This window comes from Bos javanicus, chromosome X, assembly GCF_032452875.1.
Source record: "Bos javanicus breed banteng chromosome X, ARS-OSU_banteng_1.0, whole genome shotgun sequence".
Taxonomy (NCBI): Eukaryota; Metazoa; Chordata; class Mammalia; order Artiodactyla; family Bovidae; genus Bos; species Bos javanicus.
This window is the reverse complement of record NC_083897.1, coordinates 4,949,637-4,975,498: the sequence shown is the minus strand read 5'-3', so window position 1 is coordinate 4,975,498 and position 25,862 is coordinate 4,949,637. Positions and strand designations below refer to the sequence as shown.

The 25,862-nt window shown below is 40.8% G+C and overlaps 1 protein-coding gene and 1 pseudogene across 5 annotated transcripts; both read right to left on the bottom strand.

Moving 5' to 3' along the window:
• Positions 1-389: 389 nt before the first annotated feature.
• On the bottom strand, positions 390-8,304 carry MCTS1 (MCTS1 re-initiation and release factor). 5 transcript variants are annotated; one of them, XM_061408617.1, is made up of 7 exons: positions 7,924-8,296; positions 7,280-7,384; positions 6,579-6,770; positions 5,946-6,043; positions 4,160-4,293; positions 2,141-2,208; positions 390-605 (listed from the first exon to the last, which is right to left on the bottom strand). In XM_061408617.1, exons 2-7 carry the CDS (start codon positions 7,291-7,293, stop codon positions 524-526), a joined length of 588 nt encoding a protein of 195 aa, XP_061264601.1. In that variant the 5' UTR covers positions 7,294-7,384; positions 7,924-8,296; the 3' UTR covers positions 390-523. The 5 variants fall into 5 exon arrangements, with proteins under 5 accessions (XP_061264601.1, XP_061264604.1, XP_061264602.1 ...); XM_061408620.1 differs by lacking the exon at positions 7,280-7,384 and having other exon boundaries at positions 6,579-6,731; positions 7,924-8,304; XM_061408618.1 differs by lacking the exon at positions 7,280-7,384.
• Positions 8,305-24,024: 15,720 nt separating this feature from the next.
• LOC133243497 (insulin-like growth factor-binding protein 3 receptor) lies at positions 24,025-25,166 on the bottom strand (annotated as a pseudogene).
• Positions 25,167-25,862: the final 696 nt, after the last annotated feature.

Here is a 25,862-nt window from a genome sequence, read left to right as displayed (position 1 = left end):
ACAACCTAGAGGGGTGGGATGGGGGGAGGTGGGAGGGAGGCTCCAGAGGGAGGGGATTATGTATACTTATGGCTGATCCACACTGTTGTACAGCACAAATAAATACAACATTTTAAAGCAGTCATCCTCCAATTAAAAAAAATAAAATGTTTTAAAAAACCAGTCTAGCTCCAGCCCCATTAATTGGTCAGATTTTCTGAGGCATCAGCCATATACTAGCAAGTTCATTTACCAAGTCTTGCCCTTCATCTTGCATCATTAGCCTAAGAAAGGACATTAAGTTGTCTTAATTAAGTTTGGTTACTTACCAGCTACCTTTTAATGTCCAACTTTGTAACCCAAATTTAACTTAAGTTTAAGAAAAATTAAAATAATTTTTGAAGCTAACAGAATTTTAGCATCTGTTGAATTTATTCAGCATAACCACAGAGGTATTGTCTTCATGCTGTCACACATAAACACAAACACAGATACAGATACAGCACAATATCCATTTTTAGCCCAAGTGCATTTCTTCTGAGGCTCATTTATATGTCTTCATATGCCACAGCCCATCATTTAAATAATGGATATTTTCAATGCCAATTCCTTTGTTGACTTTCTCACTGCAGAAGGAATAAAGCACATAAACATGTTGTTAAGTACTTTTACAGCTTACTCATGGTAAATGTAATTCAGGGTGCATTGCTCTTTTTTGCAATTATTGAGCCATATATAGGGAATTTATTTATATTACACTAACATGATCATCTTGGAGAAGGCAATGGCACCCCACTCCAATACTCTTGCCTGGAAAATCCCATGGACAGAGGAGCCTGGTAGGCTGCAGTCCATGGGGTCGCTAAGAGTCGGACATGACTGAGCGACTTCACTTTCACTTTTCACTTTCATGCATTGGAGAAGGAAATGGCAACCCACTCCAGTATTCTTGCCTGGAGAATCCCAGGGATGGGGGAGCCTGGTGGGCTGCCGTCTATGGGGTCGCACAGAGTCGGACACGACTGAAGCGACTTAGCAGCAGCAGCAGCAACATGATCATCTACATTAAAATACATTACTCTGCTGAAGTTCATTCATGTCTTAAAGAAATTCTAGTGATCTAACTAGTAGGATCACAGAAACAGAGTAATGATGTTGCCAGACCAGGAGAACATCAAAGTGTTATAATTAACCCTGAAACAAAAGTAATAGGAATAATTTGGTCATCAAATGAGTTCCAACATTTTTAAGTATATTGACTATATTTTGATAAACTGAAAGTGAAAGTCACTCAGTCATGTCCAACTCTTTGCTACACCATGGACTATGCGGTCCATGGAATTCTCCAGGCTAGAATACTGGAAAATATATATACTGGAAAAATACTGGATTGGGAAAGGGTAGTCTTTCCCTTCTCCAGGGGATATTCCCAACCCAGGGATCAAACTCAGGTATCCTGCACTGCAAGCAGAGACTTTACCAGCTGAGCCACCAGGGAAGCCCATGTTTTGGTAATGTATCGCTAATATTTCCTTAATATTTTATGCCACCAGGTAAAAATACAAGATAAATACTGTGTGGCACTAAATTATGTCACTGTTTTTAAAAACTAGCAGCAAAATACCTTTCCCCACACCTAAGTGAAATCACACTAAATAAAAAAATTCCTAAAATACCACACACATACATATAATACAGCTGTGTTGGCACACAGGTTCTTTTCAGAGTGCTAAAGAAAGAATGCAATCTCAGAGAGGAAATAACTTTCAATGGCTTCCTAAGTCTTAGGAAAAATCAGAAATGAGGCTTCTGTGCATAAACATTTGTAAGACATGGTATGAACGAGAGCAAAGCTCACCTGTAACTCTGATTCCTCCTGCGTGTGCACTAAGTCACTACAGTTGTGTCCGACTCTCTGTGACCCTATGGACTTCTCTATCTCCAGGCTCCTCTATACATGGGATTCTCCAGGCAAGAATACTAGAGTGGGCTGCCATTTCCTTCTCTAGGGGATCTTCCCAACCCAGGGATCGAACCAGTGTCTCTTATGTCTAACCTGCATTGGTGGGCACGTTCTTTACCACTACTGCCATCTGGGAAGCCCCTTACTGCATAGGTTACCTATATCTGAAAAACTAAGGGGGACTAACAGGAGACTTACATATCTTCTGCAGACATCTTCATGACTCCAACACACAGAGCATGCTGTTTTCCTTCTGCCATGATTGCCTGAAAACACACAGCTAAGAAAACCATTTATATATCAAAATACCTTCGAGGGGGGTGTCACATTACTGCTTAAGCCGCTGGGAACCCAACTTGCATTTTCACCTAGTCCATTAACTCCTTGAAGGCAAGGACCTAGCATCATTTATGGGCACACTGCAAATATTCAATAAATGCTAAATGAATGGAATCTAATAATCATTCTCAGGTTTTGGGTCAAATGCTAATACTATAACCCAATGCTAACAAAAGAAGGAGGAGAAGAAGAAAAAGAAATCAGGCAAAAAAAGGAGATAACATTTTTTGCATAAAAATATTAAAAAGAAATAAATATCCATTGTTCTAGTGCTTTAATCACTAAATGGTGGTTTTATATAAAGGATACATTAAAACAATAACTATATCCCCTATCTATCTTTAAGAGCCCAATGTAACTTGCAATCTCTCCAGAACAAACAGAATGTTCTTGGTTCATTTGAAGTGTCTAAAGTGGTAAAGATTACAGTCCATATTTTCAAAGTTTCAAGTGTACACAACACCTCTCTGTACTAGTTTTGCAGCTTTCCAACAGTCTATAATTATTTCAAAATAAAAGTAATTTAAAAAGTAAAGGCCAGACACTAGGAAAATTTTCCATTTAGGGGAAACTCCAGAACTTTATAAACTTTAAAAACTTAGAGCAATCATAAACATAAAAGGATAACCTGTCCTCAGAGAATATTCTTCTCCATTGGTTTTCAATTCATTCATTCATTTCTTCAATGTTCCACAGATATTTGAACACCTATTACATGACCAGTATCTATGTCAATACAAGCTGTTCCTAAGATATACAACTTACATTACCCCTTAGATATAACTTCCACAAGAGAGGACACCCTCTTCTGAGCACTCTTAAACCCATTCCAATGGCTGTCCCATTCCAGTGATTTCCCACCAAATATGGTTCCTTTCCTCAACCTGAGGCAAACGGTCATTTTATCTATGACAAAACAGAAGATATCATCTTGTCCAGACTAGTTGACAAAAAACTAATCTAGAATATGGCTGAAACAACACCAGAGAAATGGAAGGAATGCAGAATTATTCAGCTATGTCATGAGTTGAATAGATTCTTAAGGGCTATCTCTGACGTCAACGTTTCTCTTTGAGAAAACATGTTCCGAGGCCCAAACAACCAAGTTAAAAATGAATTTTTAAATAAAAGTTAATAGGGAGTTCAAAATAAAGCAATAGGAATGGCCAATGGTTCCTGCTGCTGCTGCTGCTGCTGCTGCTAAGTCACTTCAGTCATGTCCGACTCTGTGCGACCCCATAGACGGCAGCCCACCAGGCTCCCCTGTCCCTGGGATTCTCCAGGCAAGAACACCGGAGTGGGTTGCCATTTCCTTCCCCAATGCATGAAAGTGAAAAGTGAAAGTGAAGTCGCTCAGTCCTGTCCGACTCCTAGCGACCCCACGGACTGCAGCCTACCAGGCTCCTCCGTCCATGGGATTTTCCAGGCAAGAGTACTGGAGTGGGGTGCCATTGCCTTCTCTGGCCCATGGTTCCTACTAGTCACCAAAATTCCACCTGGTGCCTAAATTCTTTTCCCTTTTGAATGCTTTTTTCCCAGGGTAATTCAAATGTAAAAGTAGCAAGATGATGTTCAAATAAGTGATCCAATCATATCATATCCAACCTCTCTATTAATAATCAGGAGTTTTATACTGTGTCCCAAGTCTCATAACACTGGGCCCTAACACAGCTGAAATGCAGCTGGGACTCTTTTTATTACTTGTTCTCACTTAACTTCTAACACAAAATAATGTTGCTTCCCACATCTTCAAATGTAAGCAGAAAGATATAACAGTAACTTCCAAAAGATATATCTAATGCTCTCTTGGATGTTAGTTCTTTCAGTGATAACAAGAATACAATGAACACATTTTTCAACAGAGCCTGGGAAGGATACAACAATCGTATCTACTGCAGCAGGGTAAAGTTTAGCTCCGGGAGAAGTTAAACCTGGACACATTATATTTGCTCCACTGAGTACAAATTTGATGGCTCCTTTGTCAACCTGCTGATGTGGCAGGATAAAAGGATCTAGAAGAAAAGAAATACATTACACCCATTAATAAAACTAAAGACTCAACAGAAAAAGGCAAATGACATGAACAAATACTTCCCGAAATTACAGTACTTTGACAGATGAGAAATAAAACTGAAACACATTCCTTCACTTATCAAATTGGTATATATTTTTGAGAAAAGTAATTACCAGTGCTAGCAAGAATGTCAGAAAACTGGCATTCCCATTTACTGCTAAAAGGCTTATAAATAGGTACAGGCTTTCTTTAGGACTACTAGGCAATATGTACAAATAGCCTAAACTAAACTCTTTGATTTAGTAATTCTACTTCTAGGACCTTATCCTAAGAAATAAAGGAGGAATGCGCAATATATTTAGGTAGAAAGATGCTCATTATAGCACTAATATTTATATTAGAAATAAACTGCAATCAACCTAAATGTCCAACAATTAAGAGATAAATGACTTAAAGTATATCTATAATATCCGTATAATAGAACCATGTTTTTGGAGAACATGTAATACCTTGGGAAATATTCATAATATATGACAAGTGAAAAAAAAAACAATAAAAATTGCCAAAAAGATCAGTGGTTGCTAAGGGTTGGAGGAGGGGAAGAGGTGGGAGGGGTGAGTAGGTAGAAAAGAGGGGATATTTAGGGCAGTGAAACTATTCTGTAAGATATTATAACAGTGGATACAGTGCCTGCTCAGTCACATCAGTCATGTCTGACTCTTTGTGACCCATGGACTGCAGCAACTTCACTTTTCACTTTCATGCACTGGAGAAGGAAATGGCAGCCCACTCCAGTGTTCTTGCCTGGAGAATCCCAGGGACAGGGGAGCCTGGTGGGCTGCCATCTATGGAATCAGAGTCGGACACGATTGAAGTGACTTAGCAGCAGCAGCAGCAACAAACATTATTTTGTTTCTTAACACCTGGCCTTGACACTACTAAGAACTGGGACTCCATGCTTTCTCTTATATAGAATTCTCTCTATGAAGCAAATCTGGGTACAGATGTAAAAGCCAATGTTTACAGCACTTATTACACGCTTTGTGAATATGTATGTGTGTAATTATCTAACTGTTGTCTATTCTCCCCACTAGACTGTTAGCTTCCTAGGCACAGGGACCGTGTCTATCTTTGCCTCCTATCACATTCTCAATACCTAGCTCAGTGCCTGGCACAGAATAAGTTCAAAAACTATAAATATTTTTTGAATGAATGAATAAATGTTCTTTCTTGGGCTTTTGGAATGCATAATGAGAGAATATGCATTTTTCAGATTTACCACAAGACGGAGAAGGGGCAATCTTTTGAGTTTTATATTCCATATAACCTAGTACTAGTAAGTTAACTGTGGGAGTCCCTGGTGGCTCAGAGGGTAAAGAGTTTGCCAGCAATGCAGGAGACCTGAGTTCGATCCCTGGGTCAGGAAGATCCCCTGGAGAAGAAAATGGCAACCCACTCCAGTATTCTTGTCTGGAAAATCCCATGGACAGAGAAGCCTGGCGGGCTACAGTCCATAGGGTTGCAGAGAGTCAAACACGATTCAGTGACTTCACTTTCACTTTTCTTTCAATAAGTTAACTACCAGAAGTCACTTTCAACTCCTTTGTGTCTTTTCATATCCCCAAATACATATTTTCTAACAAGACTTACATTTGTGAAGTAATCTTAGGGTTGGATAAAAAGGCCCTTCTCTTTGTCTAAAAAATAGTAACTCTCCATTTACTGTAAGGATTTCTATATGTTCATGGCTGTAAAACAAACATCACAAAGTACCAAGTTAGATATTTTCTTTCAAAAATGAATATGCCAAACATCCTTTAAACAATGTATAATATGAAGTATGCATATATAGAAATACAGTAAGGTTTAAAAAAAAATTTTCAGTAAAGATCCAGGCCCAAAAAAACCCCCACAAAACACTACTTAAATTAACACCAGTCCAGTAGAGAAAAATATGATCTGCTACAATTTTATTTCACATTTTATTACATATTTTAATTTCCTTGGTAGATAATTAATAAAACAAATCTCTAAAGCACAAGCTGAAATAAATCTGACTCTGAATAAAAACATTTAATTAACTCTTTAATAAAACAATCAGTACACAATGCCGCATTTTTCACATAGAAAAGCATGTGAAAATATAAATATTGATGTTTTAGGGTTACTCATTTAGAGTAGATAAATAGTTAATATAAAGATAATCAGTTATTATGAGTGCAGTCTAATTATATTATATTCAGCTTCTCTGAGTTTTACATGGAAAAAAAAACAAAGACTTACCATCGCACTATTTTGACAGGATCTTTCTTAGGCATGATTTGATTAAGCCATGGTTCAATACCTGGAAACTGTTCTATCAATTGATTCTTAATACCCTTTATAACTGAGGTTTTCAACTGGATGCAATTGGACACATTTTCTTTTTCATCAAATCTGCCAAATGATTTTTGCAAGGAAAAACAAAAAGCATTTCTAAAAAGACATAACAGAATAGCTAAAGGTATTTTTTAAATTATTTACCTATTCCCAAGCAAATATTTAGATGTCAAAAATAATTATGGAAGAAATTGCTTTTTAAAATACAATTTCCCTTTTATTCTGTCCAGCACAAAACCAGTGTCTTAATACAATATTAAACTGTCATATACACACAATTAGCTGGAGAGGGGCAGGGAAGGGGAAAGGATATGAGGCATATATAACACAATAAACTGAAATCAGCTACACAAATGCCTTTCCTGGAAAATCTTACTCAGTTCTACCCAGAAAGAAACAGATTCCCACCTATAACAAAATCTGTGAAAAACAAAACAAAATGAAAATACCCTCAAGCATTAGGATACAAATGACCAACCCAAACATTAACACAGAAAAGCAGCCCCTCCTACGCTATGTAATCTGTTGAGATTTTTTTGAAGTAATAATGACGGTATTTAACATCCCTAATTATTTTTGCTCAAAATGTCATGCACAAAACCCACCTTCCTTTGCCCATGTTCCCCCTTTGCTTTTTGCGTCTACCAAATCTGCAAGGCAAAGCCACTAGGTACGTTGCAAAGAATTTTTTTCTTCCTCAACTGAATAGCCTATGGAGCAATCACGTTATTTTCAAGACAAGGTTAATCTGGCAGCTAGGCAATAGGTATGACAGTCCGCTAGCTTCCTGTCACCCAGACTCCTTCACTCCCATGACCCAGGAAGTCAAGCCTTCCCTTGTTCAGTTCCTAACTAGTAACCACATGGCAGAGAGAGCAGGGCTGTCCTCTTGCTAAAGAGGGCATGTCCCTAAATCACAGTGCAAGGATGTGATTGGTAGAATCCTAGGAATGGAGCTAGGACTGGGAAAGGGGGCAAATGAGAAAGAGGGGTAACGAGATAGAAAATGAGAGTGGGAGGACCCAACCTGATTGAAGATTAGGGGCGAAAAGCTTAAAAAAATGTTGCAAGCATAGTACTGAGACAGAGACATATAGTGTTGAAAGCATGGTACTACAGAAAAACCTTAAAGACTAAGGATGGCAGGGGTGGGGGAAAGAGAAAGAGAAGCTTTGCTCTTGTCCTCTTCCCCACCACCCACCCCCACCACCTTCGTGAGCAGCCGAGGGAGGCCACGGCATGTCCTTACTTCTTGAACATGATCCAAGGTGAAGGGGGCGACGATAGGGAAGGGCCCGGAGTGGGGAAGAAAAACTGAATTAGCAAGTGTCCGACAGATCCCCTTTCAGGAGGAAGGCCGGCACTGACTGTCGGAACTGTTGTCTTTATCCGGAAAGGGAGACAGGCAGCTGCACTTTACGGTGTTCAGAGACAGTTCACTACTTCCGCTCCTCTAAACACGTCCGCGCTTTTGCTGGCCCTTTCTGGGTTACCGATCCCCATCCAGAGCCGGTAGCTGAAAGGGCGGGACTAGAAAAGGAAAACGAGATAGAGACATCATTCCAGTAGCAGAAAGAGAAGAACGGAGCACATGGGGCAATCAATCAAAGCCGTGGTTAAGGCCGGTGTGTCACTACGGGTTCCTCAAAGGGTCAAGATTCTTCCGAGTTTCATTGCTACCTGCTGTTTACTTTTTAGTGGGAAGGGGTTTTGTTCCCTGAAACAACCGAATGGATTGGTGCTTACCGACCAGCTTGAACCCGGGCAAACCGCTTGACATTATGTTAACGTACTCGTGGCCTTGCCAAATAAAAATACAGGACGCCCTGTACAGGACATTTGGATTTCAGATAAATGATGAATACTTTTTGGGTTTTTTTTTTGTTTTTTGAGGTATAGCTATACCTCAAACATATTTAACACTAAAAAAAAAAAAAAAAAAACTTGCTATCTGAATTTAATTTGGCATCCTGTATTTTAATCTGGCAGCCGTGTTCACTGACCACAGTGAGGTGCCCCCAAAGAATTATTCACGAGGTTACTGTCCCCTGCCTCACCCTCATAGGAGTTGAGCTATAAACCTAAAGAGGTACCTCCCTTGAATGGTAGAATGGCCTCTAGGCGATCAATACTAGACTAATCTAATTGAAGAGATAACAGATTAAACACGTTTTACCTGTAATTTTAAAAAGGAGAGCAAATCAAGGGTTTTGATCAGCAGAGAAAGCATGCGTGCGTTAGCCGCTCAGCCGTGTCGACTCTGCGACCCCATGGACTGTAGCCCTCCGGGCTTCTCTTCCATGGAATTCTTCAAGCAAGAATACGGGAGTGGGTTGCCATTTTCTTCTCCAAGAGAAAGCATAGAAAAATACAAAACCTGAATAAGCACTACCCAGGCGGTGGGGTAGGGTGCATTGATCTGTAAAACAAATACAGCAGTCTCTTCCAGGAGCAAATACTCTGCTGGGGAAATGGACGCTTGGAGCAATCACAGCAAATAGCATTATGTGTTTGAATTGTACAACTAACAACTCACCTTGCCTTGATTCTATGGTAGCAACAATCTTCTGATTATAATTTAGCTTCCCATGAAGCTCTGCCCAGAAGGAACTCTGTTTTCAAATCATATCCACATGAACAACTGTAAATTAATAAATTGTCATTCGGTTTATAGCTCAGTTTCTTGTAAATGACTTTAGCATTAATCTGCTTTCCCAGCATTAGTCGACTCTTTAACATTGAAAATATTGTTTAGGAACATGCAAAACTGAAGCCCAGACCCCAGCTGTGGTTAGTGCTATACTGCTAACACTTCTTACAAAGTAGGAGAATATTACTGGCAACTCTCACATCATCCTAGAAGCCTGCCATGGAACAGCTAATACATCATAACAGCCATAAACAGTTACTATTAAGCAGTTTGAGGTGGGGGAAAGCAGATGTTTTGCATCCAATCTAAACATGGTAACACCATAGTAATAACAATGTATTCCACTAGCAAATAAATTTTAACTTGATGAACTCCCAAACTAAAAACTTCCCAGGTGGTGTTAGTGGTAAAGAACCCACCTGCTAATGCAGATTAGACATAAGAGACACCAGTTCCAACCATGGGTTGGAAGATCGCCTGGAGGAGGGCATGGCAGACCACTCCAGTATACTTGCCTGGAGAATCCCATGGACAGAGAAGCCTGGCGGGCTACAGTCCATGGGGTCACACAGAGTCGGACAGGACTGAAGCGACTTAGTACACAGCACAAACTAGTAACACCTTGATGAAGTTCCTAATTTCTTGAACTTCTTAATTTCTTTTAATTTTACTTTTTGGCTGCTGCACAGCTGTTCCTGAACCATTGGTGGAACCCGGGCCCCCCGCCTTGGAAGTTCAGAGTCTTAACCACTGGATAGCCAGAAACTAATTTTAGACTTATTAAAAAGTATTATGCTGAGTATTTGCAGTGCTAGAAATAATAGCCAACGTTTAATTCTATAAAAATTATACGTACTCTAGGGGACTTCCCCTGGTTGTCCAGCTGTTAAGATTCAGCGTTTCCACTGCGGGGGGTTGCAGGTCTGATTTCTGGTTAGGGAACTAAGATCCTGCTTGCCTCCAGTCACAGCCAGAAAGTAAAAAAGGAAAAAGAAATTATACATACTCTAAATTATAACAAATCCCACATGCATGGAATAGACATATAGCTATATGTGCATACATATTTTAATCCACTTTCATATACTCTGATAATCACAGAGACCAAATCTGAAGTATTAATATAACAAACGCCAAGTTAGGTCATTAGTATTAATGAGGGAGGTATTTAGTTCTGTATGCGTGCATGAACACCTTTATTCATAACCCACCTACACAGATACATAAGCAGGGTCCACTTTTCACTGCAGTGTGTTTCTGGTTTTGCGTTGTTCAGAGGATCATTGTAAAGTGGCTTCTGTTTTTCCAAGACTACAATTGGGGGTTTACTCCTGACAGAACTCATCTTCAAAATAAATCACTGCTACAACAAACAGCGTGTCATAAAAGAAGAAATATCTCAAAATAAACCTTTTCAAAAACTGAAACAATGAACTTCATTTATTCACACAATAGTTGTAAAGGACCTTGATGTTTTAGACATATATGCTGTCTCTACTATATTTGATGCAGAAATGTTCTACGCAGTTTATTTTACAAGAGACCTCAATGTACATGCAGCACAGGACACAGAAAACCCAACTCTAGCATACATTTTACTAAAACAAGTAACCTAGCTATAATAAGCTTTAAACATTGCAGGATTGTATTTGTCGTCTTAGAATTTTGAAAGAATTTTGTAGGGGCATCTTGACATGAGGCTCAAAAATGCTGCCCAAGGAAGCTTACAGCGAGGCCTCCTTTTCTTCTTCAACTTCCTCAAGCAACAAGCAAGGCACCAAAACCCTTCAGTGAGTGCAAGTCGCTCAGTTGTGTCTGATTCTTTGCGACCCCATGATGGTCTATACAGTCCATGAAATTTTCCAGGCCAGAATACTGGAGTGGGTAGCCTATCCCTTCTCCAGGGGATCTTCCCAACCCAGGGTTCGAACCCAGGTCTCCCGCATTGCAGGTGGATTCTTTACCAGCCGGGTCACCAGGAAACCCTTTAGAGTGTCCAGTAAAAAATGGTTTCTTTAGGAGGTGGGCCATAGCTTTGAACACTGTGGGAGGTACTTTCAATGCAAGAAAGAATTGGACCACTGGATCTCTCATCTCAGAATCTGCAGCCTGTGTAGTCTTCCCTTAAGGTCACTTTTCCCACAAACTGCCCCTCAGCCATATACTTTAGAGCCCCCTGCAGCCTGGCTTTATATCCCCCACAAGATCAAGACATACCTAAGAATCACACCACTACCCCCACCTATCAATCACTCTGCAGACCACAAGTGAGAAAATACACTGGCCCAGCCACTGCCTGGATCTTTCCATACAGAACAATATAAGGAACACCAACAAAACAGCCTCTCCTACCTCCAGTCCCAAATACAGTTAAATCTGGGGAAAGCTGAGAGACCCCTGTTTATCAGAACTGTCAGAACTAATCATCTTGCCAAATTTATAGTAAGCCAAACCCACTGTGCCTCACTCAAATCCCTTATCTCTTTTGTCATTGTCCAAGGGGCTTCCCTGATAGCTCAGTTGGTAAAGAATCCGCCTGCACTGCAGGAGATTCCAGTTTGATTCCTGGGTCGGGAAGATCTGCTGGAGAAGGGAAAGGCTACCCACTCCAGTAGTCTGGCCTGGAAAATGCCATGGACTGTATAGTCCATGGGTTTGCAAAGAGTTGGACACGACTGAGCAACTTTCACTTTCACTTTCAGTATGTAAGCACCCAGTTCAGTGTTTTTGCTATGTGATCTTGGGCAAGTGGCTGGAACCCTTGTGCCTTTCTTCTCAGCTACAAAATAAAGGCTCTACTTTCTGAGGCTGTTATGAGAATTAAATGAGAGAATCCATGCAAAGCGTTGTTAAATTATTTGTATTGTTGTTATTAAACTACTGTTGTTGTTATTCTGCTTCTCTAACTTCATTCCTACATTCCTCTGTGCTTCTCCTCCTGCCACCTGCGCTCTCATTTCTACCTTAACTTCCAGGTGCTTCCGAAGCCTCCCTGGAACACCATCCCAAGATTAACAAACTCTCCTACCCATCCTCCAACTCATCCCTGAGTGTCCACTGATATTCCTGGCTTTCCCCTGAGGTTGGAAATTCCCTTTCAGCCCTTTCCAGTGAAAGTGATTCTCATCAAGACACTGCATTTACTGGGGAGTCAGGAGGTGACCCGGCATCCTCTTCCAGCCACACTACAACTTCCAAACGATTCCTCCTTCACCCTCAGGTAAAACACACAACACAACCCTGATTCTTCTTCCTCTAAGCTTCAGACCATCTGGTTACGTCTCAACTTCCTCTGTGTTGTCCTCTACTCACGGTTCGTTGAAGGCTTCTCCTGTGCCTCAGCCGTAAAGAATCCGCCTGCAATGCAGGAGATGAAGGTCCAATCCCCGGGTCAGGAAGTTCCCCTGGAGGAGTGCATGGCAGCCCACTCCTGTATTTTTGGCTGGAGAATCCCCATGGACAGAGGAGCCTGGCAGGCTAGAGTCCATAGGATCGTAAAGAGTCAGACACGACTGAAGCAACTGAGCACACACACACTCATTCGTTCATTGAAGATCCTGGTTCATTTCATTTTCTACTACTCTTTGTCTCCTTCTCTTAATCTTCCCCAATTACACTGACCACCATGCTATTTTCCAACACACCACATCCTAGGGTTTTTGCACTGTTTGCTCACATGTTAGGTCTTCTCACTGGTTGGTCCTTCTACCTGGAAGCTGTCTGTGTCTGCATGCATGCTCTGTCATGTCTGACTCTATGCAACCCTATGAACTGTAGCCCACCCAGTTCCTCATTTCCTCCTCCAGGGGATTATCCCAACTCAGGGATCAAATTCACATCTCCTGTGCCTGCTGCATGGCAGGCGGAGTCTTTACTGCTGAGCCATCTGGTCTACCTGGAAAATTCTACCTCAGATCACCATATAATTCTCACCTCCTTCAGACCTTGGCTCAAATGTTACCTTCTCGGTAAAGTATTTCCCTAATCTTTCCATTTAAAAATGTCATCCACTCACCCCCCATTCCTTTCCTTAGTTCAATTTTTCTATAGCATGTCTCACTTTCTAACATACTATAAAATTTATTATATTATTATTTATTATGCTTCTCTGCTAAATTGTAAGCTCCACAAAGACAAGGATTTGTCTATTTTTTTTGTTCACTTTTATATCCAAGTTCTTGGCACAAGGTAGACATTCAATAAATACTCATTGAACGAGCAAATGAAATACCACTCTGGCTACCACGAAATTTCACTGTTCCTCACTATGGCAACAATCTTTGATTAAGTTGCCTCTACTCACCATCTCTAATTCATCTCCTCCTATTTTTTCCTGAGCCTGCTCCAGTCAGGCTTTTGTCACCACTGTGCCACTGAAACACCTCTCATTGATCAAGGTTACCAGTGACCTCTATCTTGCCAAAACCACACATCATTCCCAGTTCTGATTTTGCCCAAACTCTCAGTAGTACTTGAGTTGACTATGATCTCCTTTTTGAAACAGTTTGGTACCTTAACTTCCTTAACACAACCCTCTCCTGATTCTATTTATCCCACAGTGGTTCAGTTCAGTCGCTCAGTCCTATCTGACTCTTTGCAACCCCAAGAACTGCAGCACACCAGGCCTCCCTGTCCATCACCAACTCCCGGAGTTCACTCAAACTCATCTCCATTGAGTTGGTGATGCCATCCAACCATCATCCACTGTAGTCCCCTTCTCCTCCTGCCCTCAATCTTTCCCAGCATCAGGGTCTTTTCCAATGAGTCAGCTCTTCGAATCAGGTAGCCAAAGTATTGGAGTTTCAGTTTCAGCATCAGTCCTTACAATGAACATTCAGGACTGATTTCCTTTAGAATGGACTGGTTGGATCTCCTTGCAGTCCAAGGGACTCTCAAGAGTCTTCCCCAACACCACAGTTCAAAAGCATCAATTCTTCGGTGCTCAGATTTCTTTATAGTCCAAATCTCACATCCATACATGACTACTGAAAAAACCATAGCCTTGTCTAGATGAACCTTTGTTGGCAAAGGAATGTCTCTGCTTTTTAATATGCTGTCTAGGTTGGTCATAACTTTTCTTCCAAGGAGTAACCCTCGTTTTATTTCATGGCTGCAATCACCATCTGCAGTGATTTTGGAGCCCCCAAAAATAAAGTCTGTCACTGTTTCCACTGTTTCTGTATCTATTTGCCATGAAATGATGGAACCGGATACCATTATCTTTGTTTTCTGAATGTTGAGCTTTAAGCCAACTTTTTCACTCTCCTCTTTCACTTTCATCAAGAGGTTCTTTAGTTCTTCTTCGCTTTCTGCCATAAGGGTGGTGTCATCTGCGTATCTGAAGTTATTGGTATTTCTCCCGGCAATCTTGATTCCAGCTTGTGCTTCTTCCAGCCTAGCATTTCTCATGATGTACTTTTCATATAAGTTAAATAAGCAGGGTGACAATATACAGCCTTGAGGTATTCCTTTTCCTATTTGGAACCAGTCTGTTGTTCCATGTCCAGTTCTAACTGTTGCTTCCTGACCTGCATACAGATTTCTCAAGAGGCAGGTCAGGTGGTCTGGTATTCTCATCTCTTTCAGAATTTTCCAGTTTATTGTGATCCACACAGTCAAAGGCTTTGGCATAGTCAATAAAGCAGAAGTAGATGTTTTTCTGGAACTCTCTTGCTTTTTTGATGATCCAGCGGATGTGGGCAATTTGGTCTCTGGTTCCTCTGCCTTTTCTAAAACCAGCTTGAACATCTGGAAGTACATGGTACACGTATTGTTGAAGCCTGGCTTGGAGAATTTTGAGCATTACTTTACTAGTGTGTGAGATGGGTGCAGTTGTGCAGTAGTTTGAGCATTCTTTGGCATTGCCTTTTTAGGGACTGGAATGAAAACTGACCTTTTCCAGTCCTGTGGCCACTGCTGAGTTTTCCAAATTTGCTGCCATACTGAGTGCAGCACTTTCACAGCATCATCTTTTAGGATTTGAAATAGCTCAACTAGAATTTCATCACCTCCACTAGCTTTGTTTGTAGTGATGCTTCCTAAGGCCCATTTGACTTCACATTCCAGGATGTCTGGCTCTAGATGAGTGATCACACCATTGTGATTATCTGGATAATGAAGATCTTTTTTGTACAGTTCTTCTGTGTATTCTTGCCACCTCTTCTTAATATCTTCTGCTTCTGTTAGGTCCATACTATTTCTGTCCTTTATTTTGCCCATCTTTTCATGAAACGTTTCCTTGGTATCTCTAATTTTCTTGAAGAGATCTCTAGTCTTTCCCATTCTATTGTTTTCCTCTATTTCTTTGCATTGATCACTGAGGAAGGCTTTCTTATCTCTTCTTGCTATTCTTTGGAACTCTGCATTCAAATGGGTAGATCATTTCCTTTTCTCCTTTGCTTTTCACTTCTCTTCTTTTCACAGCTATTTGTAAGGCCTCCCCAGACGGCCATCTTGCTTTTTTGCATTTCTTTTTCTTGGGGATGGTCTTGCTCTCTGTCTCCTATACAATGTCATGAACCTCCGTCCATAGTTCATCAGGCACTCTTTCTATCAGATCTAGTCCCTTAAGTCTATTTCTCACTTCCACTGTATAATCATCAGGGATTTGATTTAGGTCATACCTGAATGGTCCAGTGGTTTTCCCTACCTTCTTCAATTTAAGTCTGAATTTGGCAATAAGGAGTTCATGATCTGAGCCACAGTCAGTGCCTGGTCTTGTTTTTGCTGATTGTATAGTGCTTCTCCATCTTTGGCTGCAAAGAATATAATCAATCTGATTTCAGTGTTGACCATCTGGTGATGTTCATGTGTGGAGTCTTGTGTTGTTGGAAGAGGGTGTTTGCTATCACCAGTGCGTTCTCTTGGCAAAACTCTTTTAGCCTTTGTCCTGCTTCATTCCGTACTCCAAGGCCAAATTTGCCTGTTACTCCAGGTGTTTCTTTACTTTCTACTTTTGCATTCCAGTCCCCTATAAGGAAAAGGACATCCTTTTGGTTGTTAATTCTCCTCCTCTATTCAGCATTTTCTTATTGGATTGCTCTAGGACTCAGTCTGTGACTCTCTTGTCCATGTTTTTTCCCTTGGTTACACTAAAAAGCCAGTTTCATACCTATAAATACCATCTGTATACCTTTTATGTCCAGTTTTAAATCTCCAATCTGGAAATCTCCTCTACACTTCAGACTATCCAAAGTTAATATCTCCACTTGAATAGCAGACGTTGGAAAACAATTCATATCCAAAATAGAATTCTTAATTTCAGCCCCTTCCCCAACATGCAGTCATCCTCATCTCAATAAATGGGAGTTCCATCCTCATATTTTCTTGTGTCAAATATCCATGAAGCCCTCTCTTTCTCACACATCCTTCACTTAGTCCATTACAAAATACCATCTCTATCAAATATTTTTACTTTCAAAATATATCCAAAATCTGATCACTTCTCACATACCTCCAACAGTATGACTTTAGTCAAAATCACTATCGTCTGTCACCTTGACTATCATACTTGTCTCTTACTTGTTTTGCCTTTTTGCTTTCATTTCTTATGCCTGCCCCCTTACAATCTATTTTTTACACAGTAGGTAGGATGAACCTTTTAAAACATAAGTCAGATCCTCTGACTCTTGCTCAAAACCTCCAGCGGCTTCCCATCTCAGTTATAACAAGATCCAAGGTCCTCCTGCCCTGAAGGCCCTACACGGTTCAGCCCCCTCCACCCCTCCATCTACTATTACTCTCCCCTTCCCTCCCTCTGCTCCAGCCACACTGGCTTTTTTGCTACTTCACAAGTATGCCAAGTATGGTCCCTTGCTTCTCAGAGTCTTATTTTTTTTCCATTGGGCCTTGGATGAATAGAAATAAATTAATCAAATCTTTTATTGATGGCACATTCTCTTATTTTTTATTATAAATTTATTTATTTTAACTGGAGGTTAATTACTTTACAATATTGTATTGGTTTTGTCATACATCAACATGAATCCACCACAGGTATACATGTGTTCCCCATCCTGAACCCCTCTCCCTCCACCCTCCCCGTACCATCCCTCTGGGTCGTCCCAGTGCACCAGCCCCAAGCATCCAGTATCGTGCATCGAACCTGGACTGGCAACTTGTTTCATATATGATATTATACATGTTTCAATGCCATTCTCCCAAATCTTCCCACCCTCTCCCTCTCCCACAGAGTCCAAAAGACTGTTCAATATTTCTGTGTCTCTTTTGCTGTCTCGCTTACATTCTCTTATTAATCCAAGCATATTCACTTTTAGTTAGTTGTTTTTAATAATGTAACAAGCATCCATGAACTTAATAACTAAATCTGACTATATGGCCCCCAATCTCATTCGTCTGCCTCCCCTCAGCCCCTGGCAAAGGATCATCATCCTGAATCTTGTGTTCATCATTTTGTGGTGCTCTATTTAATACAGTTTTACTTTATACATACATGTTGTTGTTGTTTAGTCGCTAAGTTCTGTCTGACTCTTTGTGACCCCATGGACTGTAGCCTGCCAGGCTCCCCTGTCCATGGGATTCTCCAGACAAGAATACTGGAGTGGGTTACCATTCCCTTCTCCAGGAGATCTTCCCTACCCAGGGATCAAACCTGCATCTTCTGCATTGCAGGCGTATTCTTTACCACTGAGCCAGGGAAGCCCACCCATATATTCACAAACATATATGATATATATATATATATAAAAACATAAATATATGTTATATATGTGTGTGTATGCATACATATGTGGATACGAGTCTTTCTTTCTTAAAGTATATATATATATTTTATATATATAAGTATATGTATTTATATTTTTATATTATATATTTATATATATAAGTGTATATATTTATATTTTATATTATATATATTTATATATATAAGTATATATATTTATATTTTTATATTATATATATTTATATATATATAAGTGTATATATATATATATATATATATATATATATATATATAAACTTTTTGGTGGCATGGTACAGCATGTGGAATCTTAGTTCCCCCACCAGGGATTGAACCTGAGCCCTCTGTGTTGGAAGTGCACAAACTTAACCATTGGACCTCCAGGGAAGCTCATCTTAAAGTATGTTATTTATTATAACTTATTTTAACTTTATAGAAAGGTTATTAGGTTGTAGCTGTATGTACTCTTTCAGAACCTAATTTTTCCTCCTTAATATTTACTTTTCTAAGATTCATCTGTGTATCTTTGCATATTACTATAGTTCATTCATTTTGATTGATGTATAATATTTCATTGTGTGAATAACACTTCGGGGTCTTGCCACTTTTCCCCTTTTCCTAGAACGACTTCTCTTAGATATCTACTTGTCTCTCTCCCTCCCTTCACTCATGCCATTATTCAAAGGCCACCTCATCCTGCTCCTGCTGCTGCTGCTAAGTCACTTCAGTCATGTCCAACTCTGTGCGACCCCATAGACGGCAGCCCACCAGGCTCCGCCATCCCTGAGATTCTCCAGGCCAGAACACTGGAGTGGGTTGCCATTTCCTTCTCCAATGCATGAGAGTGAAAAGTGAAAGTGAAGTCGCTCAGTTGTGTCTGACTCTTCGCGATCCCACCAGGCTCCTCCATCCATGGGATTTTCAAGGCAAGAGTACTGGAGTGGGGTGCCATTGCCTTCTCCGACATGTGTCCATTCATCTTTTGATGGTCACTCTGGTTGCATATATCCCCATAGTACTATCACCCCTTCCCTGAATATTCTTGCTTTGCCTATCCGTATCCACTTTCCCCCTTTCCACCCTGCTCTGTGCCCTGCAGTAGATTTCAATGATTAAACCATATCAATCCTTCATTTTAAATGTACCTCTCTTTTCTGCCAGTACCCTGACTGACAGGACTGCCTGATGTTACTTACCTATCTTTCTGTTGATTGTTTCCCCCACTAAATGGTAAATGCCAAGAATCCCTGCTATATTACCAAGGCCTAGATTGGTGCTGAACTCATAATCAGCGTGCAATAAATATTTAAGTGAATTGCTCATACACAGACTATCATATTTTAAATGCTTACACACAAAAATTGCCTGCATATATCCCTTTCAAACAAATGCCAATATTTCTTTGAGCTATATACCTAGTAGAATAGTAAAGTTGAGGCCTAAGTGGATATTTAATTTAGTAGATAGCACCAAATTGTCTCCGTTCTCCAATAGAAGGAGCCAGGGCTCCATGGAAAAGTGGCTGACTCTAAGACTGGGGCAGGGAAAATATAAAATGAGCCAAGAGCAGGAGCACCGTACTTTTTTTTATTATATAAAACTGAACAAGCAGATAAAAAAAAAAAACCCTTTATAGATGTATGTCAAAGGGATACAGGAGCCAACTGAAAGAGCTTTCAACGGCCAAATTTGAAACAATTTGAGTAATAAAATTAAATATCATTGGATTATAATTCAAAGTATAGAATAAATATTAACAAATCCATACTGATATTAACAAATGATCGAATAAATAAATAAAAGGAGAGTAGATAAATCTCCTGTACAGAAGAATTCCAAATAATTTATGTAGATAGTTTCTCAAGCCAGGGGAGCATAACTGCCCACTCCTTAAGTGTAGGATGTGCATAATAACTTCCTTATAAACAGTGGAGTTTGTAAAAAGAGAAAAAGAGGAGTGTTGCAATAGAAAAACAAGCCAAACACTGCCTCAGCCAGGCACTCAAGGTTCACTCATCAATGATAAGTCAAGTTGAGAACATGTACCCTTGCTGTGATGTATAATTATGGAAAATGCATTAGACAAACACAAACTGAAGGATATTCTACAAAATATCTGACCAGACTCCTTAGAACTGTCAAGGTCGTCAAAAACAAGGAAGGTCTAAGAAATGGTCACAGCCAAGAACAGCCGTAAGTGATATGATCACTAAAGATAATGTGGATTTTGGGTGGGGTCCTGAAAGAGAAAAGGGGGCATTTTGGTAAAAACTAAGGAAAACTGAAAAAAAATATGGACATATAGTTAATAATAGTGTATCAATATTGGCTCATTATTGGATGGCATCACCGACTCAACGGACATGAGTTTGAGCAAACTCCAGGAGATGGTGAAGGACAGGGAGGCCTGGTGTGCTGCGGTCCATGGGGTCGCAAAGTGTCAGACACGACTGAGCAAGTGAACAACAACATGAGTTAACTAGTTGTGATAAATGTACCATAGTAATATTAAAAATAGAAAAAACTGGATACAGGGTATATATATGAGCTCTCTGTAATATTCTTATGTCTTTTCTGTCAATCTGAAACTATACTAAAAGAGCTTGTTAAATGTTTAGAAAATACCCTATCAGGATGGCTATAATTAAAAATACAAAAAATATCATGTGTTGGCAAGGATATGGAGACACTGGCACCCTCACACATCACTGTGGGAAGACAAAATAGTACAACTTTGGAAAACAATTTAGCTGTTCCACGTAGTGTTAATTAGTTTAAAAGTGTTAGTCGCTCAGTCGTGTCCAACTCTTTATGACCCCATGGACCGTAGCCTGCCAGGCTCCTCTGTCCATGGCATTCTCTAAGGAAGAACACTGGAGTGGGTTGCCATTCCCTTCTCCAGGGGAGCTTCCCCACCCAGGGATCAAACCTGGGTCTCCTGCACTTGAGGCAGATTCTTTATCATCTGAGCCACCATGGAAGCCCAATGTTAACTATGGAGTTACCAAATGGTCCAGCAATTCCACTCCTAGGCATCTACCCAAGAAATGAAAACATAGCCCCACACAAAAGCTTGTACATGAATGTTCATAGCAACATTATTCATAATAGTTAAAAAGTAGAAACAACCCAAATATCCTTCAGCTGGTGAAATAAACAAATCTGACTTACCCATACAACAGAATATGATTCAGCCATAAAAATGAAGAATTCTGAGACATGTTACTACATGGATGAGCTTTGAAAATATTAGGCTAAGTAAGAGAAGCCAATCACAAAAGCCACATATTATATAGCTCCATTATATGAAATGTCCAGAATAGACAAGTACATAGAGACAGAAAGTAGATCAGTGGTTGCCAGGGTACGGGGAAAGGTGGGAATAGGATGTGTCAGCTAATGCATACAGGAGTCTTTTTTTTTCTGCAGCAAAGAGCTCAGTTTTTTATTAAACATGTTACCAAAAAGGTTTAGTCAAAAAAGCCAAAGCCCGTGTCATCAAGAGACTCTTCAGATTCTTCTTTATTTGCTTCTACTTTTTTCTCCTCAGCTGGGGCAACAGTGGGGGAGGGGACAAGACCTCCTGCCACGGCAGATCCACCAGCCCCCACATTGCAGATGAGGCTTCAGATGTTGACATTGGCCAAAGCCTTTGCAAACAAGCCTGGGCAGAAAGGCTCAACATTTACACCGGCTGCTTTAATGAGGGCATCGATCTTATCCTCCGGGACTGTCACTTCACTGCTGAGCAGGATGAAGGCCAAGCAGATGCAGGTGAGCTCAGAGGCCATGCTGCAGGTGAATGCTAAGCAGGGGCTGCCTGAAATGGTTATAGTGGCTGGATGAAGTCAGGGCCTCACCTCAACACTGCCTTAGCTTCCTCAGAAGGACCGATCACTTTAGAGGCAGCTGAGGAAAGGGACAGGATGTCTTTATGGGGTGGTGACTGTGTTCTAAAATTAGAATGTGACAATGGTTGCACAACTCTGTAAATATACTAAAACCATTGAATTGTGCGCTTTAAAAGGGTGAATTTCATGGCCTATAAATTCTATCTGGAGAAAGCTGTTATCCAAGGGACTTGAACCAGAAAAGAATTCTAAAGTGTGTTAATTCAGGGGGCCCTTTTTCTGTTTTTAATTTCTAATGTTATTGTATTGTGATCAGAGAATGTCATTCCTATGATTTCTGAATTTTTGCAGACTAATAAATGAGTTATTTCTGAAAACGTTCTTATGGGTATTGGCAAAAATAAATGCATTTTATATTTGTACAAGGTAATCTCATATATTGTGGAAAATTCTGAAAGAGATGGGAATATCAGACCACCTGATCTGCCTCTTGAGAAATCTGTATGCAGGTCAGGAAGCAACAGTTAGAACTGGACATGGAACAACAGACTGTTTCCAAATAGGGAAAGGAGTACGTCAAGGCTGTATATTGTCACCCTGCTTATTTAACTTATATGCAGAGTACATCATGAGAAATGGTGGGCTGGATGAAGCACAGGTTGGAATCAAGATTGCCGGGAGAAATATCAATAACCTCAGATATGCAGATGACACCACCCTTATGGCAGAAAGTGAAGAAGAACTAAAAAGCCTCTTGATAAAAGTGAAAGAGGAGAGTGAAAAAGTTGGCATAAAGCTCAACATTCAGAAAACGAAGATCATGGCATCTGGTCCCATCACTTCATGGGAAATAGACGGGGAAACAGTGGAAACAGTGTCAGATTTTATTTTGGGGGGCTCCAAAATCACTGCAGATGGTGTTTGCAGCCATGAAATTAAAAGACGCTTACTCCTTGGAAGGAAAGTTATGACCAACCTAGACAGCATACTGAAAAGCAGAGACATTACTTTGCCAACAAAGGTCCATCTAGTCAAGGCTATGGTTTTTCCAGTGGTCACATATGGATGCGAGAGTTGGACTATAAAGAAAGCTGAGCACCGAAGAATTGGTGCTTTTGAACTGTGGTGTTGGGGAAGACTCTTGAGAGTCCCTTGGACTGCAAGGAGATCTAACCGGTCCATCCTAAAGGAAATCAGTCCTGAATATTCATTGGAAGGACTGATGTTGAAGCTGAAACTCCAATACTTTGGCCACCTGATGTGAAGAGCTGACTCATTTGAAAAGACCCTGATGCTGGGAAATATTGAGGACAGGAGGAGAAGGGGACGACAGAGGATAAGATGGTTGGATGGCATCACTGACTCAATGGACATGGGTTTGGGTGAACTCCGGGAATTGGTGATGGACAGGGAGGCCTGGCGTGCTGCAGTTCACGGGGTCGCAGAGTCGGACACGACTGAGTGACTGAACTGAACTGAACTGAATCTCATATATATGTACACACATATATATACTCAACCTTGTTAAGTAGTGGTATGAGCTTCTCTATATCCTTACTTATTCACATGATCTGATGATTTCTTAGAGAAATACCTCACTTCAAATATGTCTGAAAGTCTGCCCAGCAACCCCAGTACTTATGTCTTATTAAGTTATTCTGAACTATTTCAAACCTTCTCCATGTTTCTCAAAGTTTTGCCACCCTTCCCCTAACCATCACATCCTACTTTATATATAAGATACAAAGGAAGATTGGATTGCCTTCATCTGCCTGGTACCAAACATACAACTTAAAACTGTCTACCCTCATCCCATTCCATTTAACTTTTTTTTTTTTTTTTTTACTGTTTCTTTGCTCACCGCTATTTCTATTTCACATCATCCTCTTTTTCAGATTCATTTATTTCATTTTACTGTAGTTGGGCTTCCGTGTTGGCTCAGACAGTAAAGAATCTGCCTTCAGTGCAGGAGACACAAGTTCAATCCCTGGGTGGAGAAGAGTCGCTGGAGAAGGGAATGGCAACCCACTCCAGTATTCTTGCCAGGAGAATCCCATGGACAGAGGGGCCTGGTGGGCTACAGTCCATGGGGTCACAAAGTGTCGGACACGACTCAGCGACTAACACTTTCACTTGCTATAATACTTACCTGAGTAATTCATAAAGGTTCTGAATATGCCTACAATGTGTTCTGAATATATCAAAAAATTAGAATCTGCAAATTGGAGCTTTGTTCCTTGTATTACTTTACTCCTCATCCTTCCCCACTCAGGGCCAGTCATTCTATTTATTTATTTATTTTTTGAGCAAAAAAGTCTTTTATTTCCTTCCACATTTCAGCTCTCCACTTTTTGTAACATCTCTTCCAACTCAGAATCAAGGCCCAAGAAGTTGATCCACACCTGAGAGCGAGACGGAAACTAGGCCAGAGCCCTCAGAGCTGGGTTCTAGACCAGTGGGACTCCCGGCGCGGATGGAAGCACGCTGCAGTGAGACAGCAGAGGCCACAGAACAGAATCAGGGAGAAGCCCAAAGCCAGCAGCCGAGAGCCACACAGAATCAGCTCCTCCGAGGTGAGCAACTTGATGAGCACGAGACCTTTGTGGCTCCAGACACTGACACACTCCTCAGCCATTCTAGGGCTCAGGGTGGCATTTCTTGCTCCCTCCTCTGAGCAGGGTATCGGTGGCTGGCTGGAGGGCAGGATTTCTGGAGTAGCACTAAACTACAGGCAGATTCCTGGGGTCCTTTCTGTGGTCACCCTGGCCGTAACGAGCACCAGCTTTCCTGCAAAAGATCCTTTCAATCCCATCGGGCTACCCTGGACCTGGGCTTGGAATGTCTGGGTCTTGTTCCTGTCTGGACCATCTCCAAAGTTCAAGGTGGCCAGTAAGCCCACGACATGAGACCCACGCCCCTTCCTTGTGACTGTCCCATTCACCGGGCACAGGGCCAGCTGGCCAAAAGATCTCAAGAAGGAGACCCAGTCCTGGGAGATGTCAGGGCTGTGCAGGTCAGTTCTGTGGGTGAGGAGGAAGCCACCAAGACCCAGGCCAGAAAGGCCAAGAAGCAGCAGGATCAAAGTGGCACAGACCAGAGGTGGGTGGTGGGCCAGAAAGAGATGCAGGTAGTGCCCTGCCTGGCAGATGCCCATGGAGAGCAGAGGGGTCTAAGCCTTCAGAGCCTGTGCTTGCAGCCGGTCTGAGACCGGTGACCCCCCCCCCCCCCCCCCCGCCCCGCGACATCACGGGTGGAGTTGCGAAGGGGCGGGGTCCGTGCTCCCACCCAGTCGCCCCACCCAGCCTCCCAGTCATTCTATTTACAGTCATCCCTCGGGATCCACAGAGGATTGGTTCCAGGACCCCAATGGATGCCAAAATCCTCAGATGCTCAACTCTCCTATAAAATGGCATGGTATTTGCATATGACCTATGCACATCCTTCCCTGTACTTTATTATTATATTTGGAGTGTATTTATTTTTATTGAGGTAATGTTGATTTATAATATTAAATAAGCTTCATATGTATATTATGTTTCTACTTCTGTATACCCTACAACATGCTCACCACCAAAAATTTAGTTTCCATCCATAACCTTACAGTTGATCTCCATTTCATCCTCCCCACCTTCTTCTGGTAACCACTAGTCTATTCTCTGTGTCTATGTCTTTGTTTTGGTTTGATTTGTTCATTTATATTGTTGCAATGGAATATACTCAGCCATAAAAGAGAAATCTTGCCATTTTGCAACAACATGGATGAACTTTGAGGTTTTTGTGCTAAGTGAAACAAGTTAAATGGGAGAAAGACAAATACTGTATGATTTATACTCATGTACGGAATATAAAAAACAAACAAAAATCAAAACAAAATAAATAAACTTAAAAAAAACTGAAGCATGGTTGATTTACAGTATTATATGTTACAGGTATACAATACAGTGATTCACATTTTTAAAGGTTATATACCATTTAGAGTTATTATT